At 39.4% G+C, this 16124-nt stretch overlaps 1 protein-coding gene across 1 annotated transcript in view; it reads right to left on the bottom strand.

The window, feature by feature from the left end:
- IQCJ (IQ motif containing J) overlaps positions 1-16124 on the bottom strand; it is a 202099-nt gene that overhangs the window by 10326 nt on the left and 175649 nt on the right. The window contains exons 2-3 of the mRNA XM_078147598.1: positions 14242-14306; positions 8332-8412 (exon numbers count right to left, since the gene is read on the bottom strand). Of these exons, the coding sequence (XP_078003724.1) occupies positions 8332-8412; positions 14242-14306 (146 nt within the window). The remainder of the gene's footprint in view (positions 1-8331; positions 8413-14241; positions 14307-16124) is intronic.

Below are 16124 nucleotides of genomic sequence, written 5' to 3'. Positions count from 1 at the left end.
CTGCATATCTAGCTCTTAGCCCAGTGCCAGGCACATAATAGGTATTTAATAAATGTTTATTTATTGATTGATATAATATCATTTTAATTCTATAGAATTATAACAATTATATCATGATATTATAATTATTCTATAATAATTGTAATTCGCCATCTCTAGCAAAGCACAGTGCTCACAACAACATATTTCAAAAATCTTTATCCCACTTTGGCAGGGAGGAGTGGGGCAGCTGGGAAAACTACTGAATTCATTAGCATAGGGAGTTCCTGGTGAAGAAATCCCCTCCACCCACATGGCTGTGTAACTCATCTGCAATAGAGATTATTAGAGAGTTGTCCAGAATGCCAAAAGGTTTAGTCACTTGCTCAGTGACCCCACAATCAGTGAAGGATCATTTAAGAAGTGCTAGGCCAGACACTTTGCTAGATTCTGGAGATACAAAAATTGAACCAAACCAGCCCCTGTCCCAAGGCATGAAAAGCTCTGTATCAGAGAGGCCTGAGCTCACAGTGCCCTGAGCATGAGGCCTGTATCATGTAGCTTCTCTTCCCCATTTTACCGATAATAGAATGAAAGGTGAGAAAAGTTAACAGTCTTGCCCAAAGTTGAGCTAGATTTCTAGGTTTTAGTCTCAATTTAACCCAGAGCTAAATAGATTTTTATGAGTGACCTTGGGCAAGTCACCCAACTTGAATGACCTTTGATTTCTTCATCTGAAAAATGAGAATAATGATGGTAGATGTGGGCAGCTTTTTTGAATTCAAGCCTTTCCATTTGGCTATCATGACTCCCATTACTCTATCAGCTATTTGTGGGATCACGCTTTGTTCCTTCTTTCCTCCTTCACAGAAAACTTGACAGATTTCCTTAAAAAACATTGTATGTATTTCAGGTCCCTTTGAAGTTCCTACATCTACATATTCAGGTGAGACCTAGCTGGTCCTTCCCCTGAACAATATGCCTAGAACTCATGACAGTAAGTTTAAAAGGCAATTAAAGGGCATGGTGAAGATTCAACACCCCAAAAATGTAAGAAAGCTAATTGACCTCCAAGGAAAGTTCAGCTCTTTTTTTTTGCTTCATCTGGGTTTTCAGGCAAGTTAGGAAAACTCACAGGGAAAGTCTTTATTTATTCCGTTGCTCTTCTTAGAAGGAAACTTTTGCATATTCTACACCAGAGGGCAGTGTGACATTTTAAAAGCACAAAGCTGAACATTTTGCAGCTCAAGATGGCGACATTGACAAAGTAAATTCATGTGCACTTTCCAGATTCCTTCTGGAGGTGAGATCTTCTCTGGAGGTTGGTGGGGGGCTTTAGAGTTTTCTTTAAATTTAAGGCTCTAAATCTCTAGGCTAGCATTTTTAGTTTGCCTCCTTTCACTCCGTACAGATAGTTACCTAATAAACCACAAACTTCATATCAGTGCTAATGTTACACAATTTGGGGCGGAATCACATGCTACTAGATTTATATTGATTATACTTTTTGATTGAGTCAGTCAGAAAGCATTTAGCCAGCACCTGCTATGTGACAGGCAGTGTACTAAAGCCTTGGGATAAAAAGAAAAGCCCTCCCGAATCCAGTTCCTGCTCTCAAGGAGCAAAAGTCTACTGGGCATTCTTATGTTTGGGGAAACTGACAGAGAGCTGTGCTGCTATTGTTCTGCCGCATTGTTATATATCTTCAGAAAGGCAGTGTGGTACAGTGGGCAGAGTAACAACACTTGAAGGCAGGAAGACTGGGCATTGTATCCCACCTTAGACACTTAGCAGCTGTGTGACCCTGACCAAGTCTTACCTCTCTGATCTTTAGTCTTCTCATCTATAAAATAGGGATAATAATAGCATGTATCTCTCACAGTTGTGAGAACCAAATAATATAATTTATGTAAAAGATTTGCATATCTTTTTCCTTTGTGAGGGCAATTGGGATTTGCCCAGGGTCACATAGCTAGTAAGTGTTTTGTGTCTGAGGCCAGATTTGAACTCAGGTCCTCCTGAATCCAAGGCAAGAGCTCTACCCACTGCACTACCTAGCTGCCCTGAGATTTTCATATCTTAAAGCAGCACATAAATGGGGACAATTATTATTTTCTTGTCCCACAAAGATTTAACATATAATAGGCCTAATTAATGCAAGTAGTAGAAGAATATCCTACAAATTATGAAGGACTCCAAATGTTCCTATTTTTTATATGACAATATATTAATTGCATCCAGCCCTGGAAATCACCACAAAGCATCATCTGTGGCAGCTACAGCAGAGGAAAAGGAGTCAGTTGGGCTATCCACATCAGGAAAACAAAGAGGAACATGCTGGCTTTTCAGATTGTGATGTTTAGCTAGACAGACTGCTCATTGAATTGCTTAATTTAATTCTGAGGTAGCTACGTAGTGCAGTGGGTGGAGCACGGGGCCTGGACTCAGGAAGATCTGAGTTCAAATCCGATTTCAAATTCTTGCTAGCTGTGTGACTCTAGTCAAGCTATCTGCCTCAGTTTCCTCAACTATAAAATGAAGATAATAACAACACCTACCTTTCAGGGTTGTCGTGAGGATCAAATGAGATATTTGTAAGGTGCTTAGCTCTGTGCCTGGCACACAGAAGGTGTCTCTTTCCTTCCTTCCTTCATCTAAGTGTGACAGTGCCTTAGGGAGGCATTGAAGAGGAAGTGTGAAGTTGGTCCAGAGTAGAATAGGAAGAAGATAATGGGGCAGATTGATTTGGGGAAACTGCACAGAGCTTTCAGTGGTCCTGAGCTTCTCCCTGTCACAAAAGTTAATGCCCCACTGGTGATACCCCATGGCTGAATTCCAAGGACTCTGAAGGTCCAGGGAAAGAGGTAGGACATGACATTTCTTTTTCACACCTGGGTCCATTGATGTCCCTGTAGCCATTCCAACTCACTTGGCTCTGATCAGGAAACTGTGAGCTTTTTATGAAGTGTCCCAGAATCCTGGAGTTGGAATAGACCTTAACATTCATCTAACACAGCCCAGGGAGTCCCTCCTCAATGCTCAAAACATAATCATCAATCCCTTCTGTTAAATTCTCTTACCCCGCCCTATCCATTTGACGTGGCTGTTGACCAAGAGGACATTGTCAGCTTCCTGACAAGAGCAGAAATGATCTAGGAATTAGTCCCCTTCCCTTCTAAGGAAAACTTGGCTTCCAGTCCCATCTGTTCCATTAGATTGTAAGCTCCTTAAGGGCAGGGACTGTCTTTTACCTCTTTTTGTATCCCCAGAGCTTAGCACAGTGCCTGGCACATAGTAGGTGCTTAATAAATGTTTATTGAATTGAATTGAGCCTCTGACATACACTGGATGTTTGACCCCAACCAGGGAAGTCACTTAACCTCTCAATGTTCTAGGCCAGTGGTATCAAACTCAAATAGAAATGGGGGCCACTCAACCATATATAAGAACCCCTTGGATCACACACTAACTTAGAAAACCACACATGTTTATACATATCTTTTTTGGTAAGACATCAACACATTAAAATCAGATGCTGTTGTTCAATTGTTTCAATTTGTACAACTCTTCACGACCCCACTTGGGGTTTTCTTAGCAAAGACACTGGAGTAGTTTGCCATCCCCTTCTCCAGCTCATTTACAGATGAAGAAACTGAGGCAAACAGAGTTAAGTGACTTGCCCAGGGTCACAGGGCTAGTAAATGTCTGAGGCCAGATTTGAACTCCATTTTTCTGACTCCACTGCACCACCTAGCTGCCCCTTAAAATCAGAAAAGACCTACATTTTCATCTAGTTTCTGCTGCATTTGGAACTATTGAGGGTAGCATTGCCGTGAGCCTCATGTTTGACCCTTCTGTTCTAGGTAATGCTTTGAGATTCTAAGTTGCAGACAAGGTACTGACCTACATTGGTAGAAGATGTTTTCTCATCCAGAAATTCGCCACGTCAATGAAATAATAGGTGCAGTCCCTATCCCTTGACTTAAGTGCTTATAAGAGCTGAGATTTTATTATGTAGTTACTCCTTCCACTGATGCTCCCGACTTTTCCACTCATGCCTTTTTGAGTTACCACATCCAAAAAAATTGATCAACTAGTCCAGCGATGATACACATTTTTTGGCTGGTCCTCAGATGGCAGACACTCAATCCATTTCCCAGCCCTACCTGAAGCCATCCCATCTGGGTAGAATGAAGCAGAGCTCATATTCCACTAGCATGGACTTGAGGGCCCAGGGTCATTTCTCTGTCAGGATGAGGCACTGGAGCAGGACTTTAATGGAGAAAATATGATGCTGATATTTTTGAAAAACAGGAATGAAATTGAATATATGCTAGGCAGAGATTTTTAAATAATTGCATGCAAAAAAAATTCAATCCCTTTTTTTACTTTTGGCAAGATGTGATCTTAAAATAGGGGCACAGATTTCCATGTGGCTTGTAAAACCAGGTTTCTTACTTCGCGGCCAGCCCTCTGTACCTAGAAATGCCCACCTTTCATTTTCATTCGTCTTTCTGCCGACACTTGTTTAGCTCTCTGGCTATTAAGAGTACAATAGTATCTTCTTTACGCTCCTGGGTTGAAAGCCTTCGTTTTTCCCCCTTTTATGATTCCTTTTTCCTTCACTAAATTTTGTGACTTGTGAGGCTTGAATCTGCTTATTCTTCAGAAAACCCCGCTTTCTTGGCTCCAAATGACTGCTTTCTAAAGGAAGTACCCTCTTCCTTCTCTTGGCTTTTTTCAATTGGGTCCCTTGATCTTTCGAGTCTAAAACTTCCAATTACCTCTTAATATTTGTTGTCCTCTTCCAGGTTCCTTCTGTATCACCATTTCAACATGCTTTTAAATTCCATTAGCAATCCATCTCTCTGTTTATAGATTTTTTTTTAAACATTCAAAGTCACTTTATACATCATGCCAAACACTTATCAATGTAATAGTGTCTGGATTTACTCCTACCAATGGCCATATTGCTCAAAGGGCAATTTAATGCTTGTAGTTCAAAATACTCTTTCCTCTTTTGGGCTAGGAGGGACAGGAGATGGCCAGAACAGCCATTTCAAGGGTATAGAGAACTCTCAGGATACATTCTTGCTTCTCCTACAGACACTGGCAATTCATCTATAATTTGAATCACTCAATTAACAAGTATTTATTGACTGTGTGCTATTTGCCAGGCACTATGCTAGTCTCCGAGTATATACAGAAAGAAATGAAACAGACTCTGCCCTCTAAGAGCTTATATCCTAATGATGGAGTTAGCATTCCCATATATTGGTACACAGATACAAAGTAACTTATAATCTTAAAAAGTTCCCGTGGGCAGTGTACTCAGTTAAGTGACTTTATTCATGGTCACTTAGCTAACGTTAGAGGCTGGAATTGAACCCCAGAGTTCAAGTCTTCCTGACTCCAAGGCTGACCACATTATACCATTATGCCTCACACAGTCTTTTCTCCCTTTTCATAGACTCATATAATCTGTTAAAATAAAAGGAAATTTAGAGATCACCTAGTCTAACCACCTCTATTGACAGGAGGAAAATGGGAGAGAGACAGAGAGATAGAGACTCTATTTCAGTATCTGACTTACCCATTCTGAATGATCATTTTTGTGTACAAAATTCCATAGTCTTGCCTCCAATTTATCATTCTAATTCTTGGGGAGGAAGTGTTGCATAGCAGACAGGGTTCTAGACTGAGAGTAAGGTGGACCTAGATTCAAATACCACATCTGAAACTTGGCTTTGTGACCATAGGTAAGTCACTAACATCTGGGCAATCCTAGGCAACCATGATGAAAATATATTACTCATGGAAAAAATGAATAAATATTTATTCAGTAATAGCTCAGGGTTTTTTCCATCTGTAAAATGGGTATAGCAATACCTCTAGTACTTACCTCATAGGGTTATTATGAGTCACCAGTGAGATAATGTCTGAAAAGTGCTTTGCAAATTTTAAAGTATTATATAAATAGGAGGCAATATACTTATTCATTCTGAGCATTATCCATTTCCAAATTTGAGTCCAGCTCTCTCTTCACTATACCAGGCTGCCTCTCACAAAGGCTTTTATACTACAAGACAAATCAATAATGATGATAGAGGTAGTGATAATGATGATACATCAGATACATGCTTAAAATAGTGCTTTTGCTTTGAGTCTCACTCTCTGCTTCCAGGAAATGGCTTGTAATTTTATTTGTTCCATGAATTTGCTACAGTCTTCCTAGCAGCAAGCCAAATTGATGATGATGATGGGTTGTATTTTGTCCTGAGAGGGGACATGATACGCTAGCTCTGGAGCGGATTTTTCCACAAACAACGTCATCAGCTGATCGTGTGTGGGAGCTTTCTGATTGTGTCTTGTATATGGTCTCTGTGTCACATCTCTTCCCAATTTTGGGGACAATTCTCTCTCTACTATACTAGGCTACCTCTCACAAAGGTAAATACTACAAGGATTATCATCCCCATTTTATAGATGAAGAAACTCAGTTTCCTAAAGATTGAATAACTTGGCCGACATTATTCAGCTAGGAGATGGAAGAGTTGAGTCTTGAATCTAAGTTTTTTGACTCTAAGAATCAAAATATCTCAGAAGCAGAGATTCAGAGATGCAAGTAACCTTAGGATCTGTCAAGGCCAATGCCTTCATTTTACAGATACAGAAACTGAGGGACACAGAGGTTAAGTGACTTGCTCAGAGTCAAACAGCTGGCAAACGTCTGAGATGAGATTTGGACCCATACATTCCTGATTCTAAGCTTATTGCCATTCTGATCATGCTGCCTCTTCAAATTATTCTTGGGGGGAGGGGAAGAGAAAGAGAGAGAGAGAGAGAGAGAGAGAGAGAGAGAGAGAGAGAGAGAGAGAGTGAGCACAGATTCCAGGTAGAATGAGGACAGGCATTGGGCTGGGAAGTGGTCCCCTGACCACAATCTAACTTTAAGTGGAGGCTGACCATGGTCTCATCCCACTTGGGTGGTACTCTGGAGAAGGAGTAAAATTTTTCTGGTTGCAGAAGATCTCAAGGAGAGGGGGACTTTCAAGGGTCTCATGACAGGTTCTACCTGAGCAGACAGGGCACTTTAGGGCCTCGGACCCTCTAGGGACAGGGGTGTCTATCAAACACATTCATTTCAAGAAGTTTGGCATAGCCTTTAAATGATCATTATGGTAAGAACTAGTCTCTTGAACCAAGATCATTGTCCTCTAACAATCTGATAGGGTACCTACTATAGTCCTATTGTTCCTGTCTCCAACCTGCCACAGCATCTCAGATCATTAAAGGTTCCTAAGGGCCCAGCAAGAACAAGCTAGAAGGAGCTCTTCCTCTCCTGCTCCACTCTCATTGCTTTCTCCTGATTGGATGCTGCCACTCTCATACTTACCACAGCCCCAGAGGTAACTCAGCATCCACCCCCATTCTTATCCTCACAATAATTAGTTCCTTGCCAGAATTAATTGTTGAGGGACATGGCCACTCATACCTCTTGGTTGAGCAGGAATTTATCAACTATAATCCTTATGGTAAGATGCTGCTATGTGCTCTGGACTCTACACAGCAACCTTTCTTTGTGCCAATGCACCCTAAGGATTCCTGGGCTTCATCAACCTCCCTGCCATTATAGCTGGAGGATTCTTGGATCATGCCATATGCCCTGAAATTGAACCCTCCTCATTACACAGATGTGTTATCTCCCCTAATTAGAATGAGCTTCTTGTGACTTTCTTTTCTATTTGTGTCCTCTTTATTAGCACAATTCTTGGCACATACTAAGTTTTTAATGAATTTTTCCACCCCATACTCTTCAATTTATTTTGAACCAGGAAATGGAATTCTTGTAGTTCTGTCTGTCATGATTAGCCAGGAGGCCAAGGAATCGCAAGAAGGGGAAAAGAAAGAAGAGAACGATTTTCTAAAGGCAGTAAGGAAAGATTGGGAAGAGGAGGAGGACAAATAGGACACATGTGAAGGGGATCAAGGAATCAGGTGCTTGGACAGAAATTAACTTAGAAGAAAGAAGGAAAAGATAGAAAAACAGCATGTGCAAGTACTCTCAGAAAGGCAAGTAGAAAAATTAAGTTGGATCAGAAAATTCCCCATATTGGCCACTAGGTGGCACCATCAGCTCAAGACAACTTGGTGAGAGGTACACGACATTAGGCAATGCAGAGAAGAAAAGAGTGGAGGCAGTGTGGAACCAGATGGTCATATATACAAGATGGTCATAAAGCCACTGTTTGTAATGCAGGCAGTGCTTGTAACAGGAAAAATCCAACCAAAAGCCCCACAAAATCTGAAATGTAGCACTAATATCACAAAGGACATTTTGAGATTACTTACATTTTCACTTTTGATTCCAAGGGCTGAAGATTGAGGTGATATTTTTCAATATTATTCTCCATATCCATGGCAATCTGGTGGCTGGAAGAATAATTAATTTTTTAATGTTTATTTAAGTAGATATATTTATTTTCAAGGCTAATTGATATTCATTTTACAGTCACCACAAATTTACCTTTGTTTGCCTTTATATATGAACAGATTATTAGTATTTACTAATGATGCATCCACCATGTAGAAATAAACAAATATGATAGAAGAAAAATGCAATTTCACCTTTTATCTTCTCTCTTCCTTTTTTTTGTATGTTATTTTAATTTAAGGATAAAATAGTAGTATGTTATGATGAAAGAACAAAAGAACTGAAATTTGCGAAGTGCTTTGCATAAATTAAGTATTTTGGTGACCATTATCACAATTATCTTGTCATGTAGGTAGCACAGGTATTATTATATCCATTGCATGGATGAAAAAACTAAGGCTCAGAGGGATGAAATAATTCACCCATAGCTATATGGTTACTAAATGTTAGAGATGGTATTCAAATGCAGGTTTCTTTGTTTCTACCAGTGGTCCTCCCATGTACTAAACAAGATGTGAGAAAAGACTTATTAGGAAGACATTTAGCAACTGGAAAGTTTTGAAGAGTTTATAAATTAACTTATAGAGATATTGGTGTCATTGACTCCTTCTTAAGGCAAGTTAAATGCTTCCCAGAATGAGCCACTAGATTGTACCATAAGTACAGCTTTGTTACTGATCAGTAAAAAGGGAAGAGAAACAGGAGAATAGAGGAGAAAGCTCTGAGGATGATGTATTGACTTCAGCAGAGGAAAAAAGAAAACCAGCATTTAGTAAGCCCCTACTATATGCCAGGCATTGTGCTAAACACTTTACCAATATTACCTTATTTAATCCTCACAATATAATTCTCATTTGTCTCTGACAAAAGTTGTCTGTGTGTTGAATTCATGAAGCAACATGGAATTTTGGGGACTAACAAACATGGGTAGTTGGCCTTCTTGCCATTTGTGGCTGAAAACTGAGGTAGATAGAGGTTGGGACTTGCCCAGGGTCACAGAGTTAGAAAATGCCTGAGGCTAGATTTGAATTCAGGTCTTCCTTCCTCTAAGCTGGCTTCTTGCTGGCTTCTTGCAGCCTCTATATTAAGGGAAGAAATATGAAGGCAGTCAAATATTGTAGAAATGTTTCATCATATTCTAATGGGCATTCTGGAGAGATCTATACTCTTACTCCTCCTATGCCACCTCAGACAGCCATGATGAGAATCTATGTTGGTCATTAATATGCAACAATACATCTCTTCCATGGTGGAAGAGATATTCTACTGGATTCTTTGGAATATTCGATGTAGTGAACATTTATTAAGTATCTACTCTGTGCAAGGCATTGTGCTGGAAACTGGGGATATGAAGACAAAAAATCAAACCATCCTTCCCCGCAAGAAGTTTATAGTATACTGTTAGGGTTCAAAATAATCACATTATTAATATCTGCAATTTATAATTATAATATTTATATAATTTTAGTATAGAGATATATTCTGAATATATAAGTATATTTATGTTTCTAAAATATACATTTCCATTTTATGAAAATATAAATATATTTTAAAAGCAATAATTGATAATATTAATTATAAAATTTAAATGAATTTCATAATCTGATATAATTAATGATAATTATTAATAACAACAATAACATTTATATGATATTTAGTCTGTGCCAGGCACTGTGCTAATTGCTTTACAATTATTATCTAATTTGATCCTCCCAACACTTGGCAGTATGCTTATGTAAGCTTGGAGGTAAGCTATACTTACCCCATTTTACAGATAAGGAAACTGAGGCAAAAAGCGGTTAAATGACTTGCCTGGGGCCATGGCTAGTAAGTGTCTGAGGACAGATTTTAACTCGGGTCTTCTGACTTTTGGACAGATGCTCTATTCATTGAGCTATCTGGCTGCTACTGCAGACAAGTAAATCCAAGGCAATTTGAAGTAGAGAGAACTAGAGGCTTTGTGTAGGAGATGATCCCTCGAGCCCTGAAGAAAAGTGTGGCTTCTTGGACAGAGAGGTGAAGATAGAACATATTGTAGTCATGGATAACAGCCTGTGCAAAGATACTGAATTGAAGATCAGAGTAAATGTCAAATTTAGCAAACTCCTGGCAGGCCAGCTGGCTGGTGTGTAGCCTGGGTTCGTGTCTCACCTCTGATGGGTGATAGTGTGGAAGCCCTAGCCCTAATTCTTCCTTCCTTTGCCCTTCTCTCTCCCTTCCTCCCTTTCTCTCCTACTCTCTTTTTCCTTCTCTTTCTTTAGATAAGACAAGGTGGTGTGACAACTACTCTCACAAGGGGCTTGGAATTAAGCAGTACAATGAGCCACCCCCACGAAAGACTGGATGTAAAGACAGAGGAGAAAGGTCATTGGGAATCAGAAAGATCAGGAAGAGCTAGTCAGTGGAAAGGGGCAGGGGAGGCCACCTAATAACAGAACATCCATCTTTAAACATCCATGTGAGAAGGCAGAGCTAGAAAAGCTCCTCTACCACACTCATATCCATCAAGCTTTGGGTGTAACTTATTACAATGTTGGGGTCAATTAACATGAGCATACACACACACACACACACACACACACACACACACACATAAAGCACCATTCAGGGTTCATTTCCTAGATTTAAATTAATAATGAGACCAAAAGAGGAAAGTTCTACAAAAGTACATTGAGGCATGTTTAGAAGGCCATTGTCCTGGGGAATTATCTATCACCAGGCCATCACTGGCTAGCCAGCAAGGATTGAAAATGTATCCCTGGAAAATTCTACTACAACACCAATGTCCATATAATGAAATTATTTTCAAATGTCAGAGAGAAAGGGGGGGTGGGGGAGAGGAGAGAGAGAAAGAAAGAGAGAGAGAGAGAGAAACAAAACCTTCCTGAAATTGTTATTCCTAATAGGTGTTGGGGAGAAAGTAGAGAAGATATAAAGAATCACAATTAATTCTGAATTATCCACATTATTTGGAGCCTGGGACACCATGATCCAGGAACATCATTGCAGCTCATGAACTCAAGATCTTTCTCAACAAACCCTTCACCAACAGTTCTAACAAATGACAAACAGCCAGAGAAGGCTGTTGGAGTTTTGCTCACTCCTGTCCTGGGGCAGGTTCCAAATGGGAATCAGGGCTGCCTTGGAGCAACCCAGCATCATTGTAGGGCTCTCTCCAAGGATGAGCCATTTCCTACAATCAATTTCTGAAGCAACACAGAGCCTTGAGACTCCCAAACATGGGTAGCTGGCCATTTTACACATTCTTTTTTACTTCTAAAGAAGCCAAGTTGGGGCAGGCAGGTGGCACAGTGGATACAGCACTGGTCCTGGATTCAGGAGGACCTGAGTTCAAATTCAGCTTGAGACACATAACACTTACTAGCTGTGTGACCCTGGGCAAGTCACTTAATCCCATTGTCTAGCCAAAAAAAAAAAAAGAACGATAAAGAAGCCAAGTAGAAAAAAGGGAGCAGGGCCTTCTTATTTCAACCAATTTTTGATGTAACAAATCAATCAGACAATATTTATTAAGCACCTACTACATGTAAGGCATTGTACATCCTATACCTGTCATGAGAATACCAACAATTAGTCAATCATTAGGCACGTATTACATGTCAACACTTTGCCAAGTGGTAGGTGTACAAGAAAGAGAAAAGGTGTCCCTGTTCCCTTGGAATGAGGGAGATAACATTCAGGTACACAAAAGCTATAAAGGAAGATTCACTGATCTGGCGGCAGTGTGCAGGATGGATGGGACAGGCCTGGGGCAAGGAGGCCAGGCCAAGACCCTGCCTGCAATGAGACTTTTTTTAGGAGTCCCCCAAATCATTCCCATCTTTCCCTTCTAAAGAAATTAATTCCTAGAAGTTGAGATTTGTGTTGGCCTTTCCCCTTTGGATGGCACTTGGATGTGTTTCTAGGAGAAAGAGGCGAACAAAAGAAGCTCAATAATTTGGGCATCATTTAATTTAGCAAAATATATGTCCAATGTTTAGTGAGATAAAAAGTAAGCACATATACATATATATATATATATATATATATATATATATATATATAAAATAAATATCCAATATATTTGTATAAACATATATATTAAATATATGTTAAAATATAAATTAAGTGAGATAAAATAAAAAGCAACAGGGCTATTGCCAAGCAGCCAGTTCCTCCACCCCAGAAACAGCAGCAACAGCTAGCAATAGTAATGATACAAAGCAGCACCATCAGTAGAGCCCCCAGTCTGGAATCAGAAAAACCTGAAACAAATCTGCTTCACATACTTATGAGCTTTGTCACCCTAGGCAAGTCACTTAACCCCTGTTTGTCTCAGTTTCTTCATCTGTAAAATAGGGATAATAATAACATCTATCTTCCAGACTTGTTATGAGGATCGAATGAGATACTTATAAAGCTCTTAGTAAAGTGCCTGGCACATAGTAGGATCCATATAAATGTTAGCTATCATCATCTCATCATTACATTGTACTTCAAAATGGATCAATCTATTTATACAGGTACATATATACTTCTATATATCTACATATGAATGTGTATACACACATACACACATACATATTTTTACACACACACATATACATATATACACATAAAATACCTACTATGTGCCAGGCACTATACTAAGCCCTGGGGATACAAAGAAACTGCAAAAACAGTCTGTACTCTCAGGTAGCTTACATTCTGCTAAAACAATTATGGTAAAAGGAACTCCCTCCTCCACAGAGAATCATTTCATTGTTTGACAACTCAATTAGCACCCTCTCAAGATCTTTGCGGCTCCTACTTCTCCTCTATGGAACTTTATAGGATAATTATAAAATCCAGTTCCCAAAAGATATTTCTTCAAATATTTGGAGAAAAAGGCCCTGTAAATTATCTTTTCTATAAGAAAACCATCTGTAGCTTCATAATCCATTTTTCATATGGTTTTTAGATTCCCTACCATCTTGGTGCCCCTTCCTAGGTACATTCAATTTGCTGGTGCTCCATTTAAAATGTGGTGCCCTGGGGCAGCTAGGCGGCACAGTGGATGGAGTGCTGGCCTGGAGTCAGGACGACCTGAGTTCAAATCTGGCCTCAGACACTTGACACGTACTAGCTGTGTGACTCTGAGCAAGTCACTTAACCCCAACTGCCTAATCAAAAAAAAAAATTAAATTTGGTGCCCAGAATTTTTAAAAATTCTGTAGCTGTGATGAAAAATTTTGATTAGCCAGCCGGATACGGCATTTATTTATTTTTTTTATTACCCTTTCCACACTGTTGGCTCATAGCAAGCCCGTGGTCAACTAAAGCTCCAGATTTTACATATGGACATAATCCACAGATCCACGTCTTCTCAGTCCTAGATTTGCGTGGCTGATATTCTAAACTTAAATCCGGGGTTTTACAGAGTTTGGCCCGGGTAAATGCTATCTTTTTTTTTCTTTTAGGCAATTGGGGTTAAGTGACTTGCCCAGGGTCACACAGCTAGTAAGTGTGTCAAGTGTTTGGTCTGAAGCTGGATTTGAACTCAGGTCCTCCTGACTTCAGGGCCGGTGCTCTATCCACTACGCCACCTAGCTGCCCCCAGGTAAATGCTGTCTTGCTGGCTTCACTTCATAATTTCAGTTTCTTAAGCTTATGTTGAATCTTGATTCTTTCATCCTTAGAGCTAGAAGACACATCCCAAACCACCTGGGCCAACACCTTCATTTTCTGTGCATATCTTTACATTTTCCTATCATGACAAAGCATGAACATTTCACACTTGGAGCTGTATTCTAAAGCATTTTAGCAATCAATTACTTTTTAATACTTACTTTTCAAGTGCATATTTTCCATCGCTAACTTGTTCTATTGTTGGCTGCAATCTTTTCAGTTCTTCCTATAAAAAGAAAACGTAGCTTGATTATACACCTTAATGACCTCACTCTTGATCATATACAATAACCCAAAAGGATTTATATATGAAAGATTTCTGACCTCATCAGCAGGAACCTTTCAATGTAGAAATTTCCCCTACAGATATCAATCACAAATTGTCTATAACTTAATTGGTAAGTACAGAACACTGCTTGAGGCACAGACATGTTAAATGACACCCCCCCCCCCGGGTCACACAATTAATAGTTGTCAGAGGAGGAATTGAAACCTGCATCTTTTCAAATCCATTGTCAAACACTCTAGGCAGGTATCATGACGCCTTGCTGCTTCTTCAGGAGGCACATACATAGACATGTGGAGGGGATAAAACATATTTAGAAGAAATTATAGTTCAGAGCACCATGACAGTAGACCTTTCCAGTGATGAAAACTGATGAGAAGGGTTCAAATAAGCAATGCAATTCTTCAGTCAGTTAAGAACAAATGCTGTATCTCTCTCCTTTCATTGGAGAAGAGTGGGGACTATGGGCATGGAATGTTGCATACATTTTCATACTCAATTGATGTGTTAGTTAATTTGCTGAATTGCCTTCTTTTTTGACTGTTTTCCTTTTTTGTTGTTGCAAAGGATAGCCCTTTAGATAGAGGAGAAGGATAGACGTATTTGGAAATTAATGGTATAAAAGCAAAATATATCAATAAATTTAAAATGAAATTAATTTATCTCAAAAAGAAGAATAAATTCCTTAGTTTAATATAATTTACTTTCCTTCCTATAGGGAGATAAGGTTTTGAGTGTTTCCTAGTAACAAAGAAAGTTCTTCATAGAAAGATCCATATGCATTCACCTGTTATGATCATACCTGTGGGGTTAGCAGTGTTGCTAAAGAATATATTTTTTAAAAAGACAAAGTCTTAATCTTTTTAGAAGAACCAACTATACTACAAATATATATATATATATATATATATATATATATATAGTGTGTGTGTATGTATATATATACACATATATATTTGTATATATGTAACTACAAATAAATATATATATACGTATACACACACACACATATTTGTAGTTAGTTGGCAGTTGTAGCAGCACCTCACATAATTGCTTGAGAAGAGACACAGACAGAGGATGCTCTGATTTGAGACAGAAGGCAGAACAGAAAAAGAAGAGAATTAGAAGATAGAAGCTAATCTAAGAAGCCTACAGAGCTAAGAGATGACAATAAGAGAAAGAGTGGAGACTGAAGATGAAATGGAGCCCATCTGGGACAAACGAAGTAGAGCAAGCCCTGCAGTTGATTTTGGGGAGCTGATTTGATTGCATGGAAGTTCTGATGCTGGAAGCTGACTGGACAGAACAGTGTCCTCTGCTGTTTCAAGAGCTGACTGCATGCCTTGCTTTGTGGTGCTGTTTCCAGCTTAAGATAGAGGACACCTTTCAGAAGCTGCCAATATTACTCTGGCTTGAGATAGTAAAGCCGAAAAAGCCCAGAGAAGTGTCCTAAATAGCTTTGCAAATCTCGAGCTTAAAAGAACTGCTCTTCATTGAAAGAGTATAATGTGCTGCAGAGCCCAACCAAGGCAGCAGATCTGGGAAGCTCTGCAGATTCCAGGCTTAGGGCTACTTCAGACTAAAGCAGCTTACCACTGCCTCACTGGCCTATGAATAGCAGAGAAGCAGGTTCATGGGGAAAGAAAGTAGATAGACTCAGGTTAGGAACAGTCCCACCCTGCAGGGTGACATATAGCACAGACTATTCCCTAAAGACACTAAGGGTAGGAAAGCCAAAAGTAAGTTGTCTCATAAGTT

The sequence above is a fragment of the Phascolarctos cinereus genome, unplaced genomic scaffold, assembly GCF_003287225.1.
Source record: "Phascolarctos cinereus isolate Bilbo 61053 unplaced genomic scaffold, phaCin_HiC Scaffold_7;HRSCAF=346, whole genome shotgun sequence".
Lineage (NCBI taxonomy): Eukaryota > Metazoa > Chordata > Mammalia > Diprotodontia > Phascolarctidae > Phascolarctos > Phascolarctos cinereus.
The sequence above is the reverse complement of the archived record's forward strand: the minus strand, read 5'-3'. Positions and strand labels throughout refer to the sequence as shown.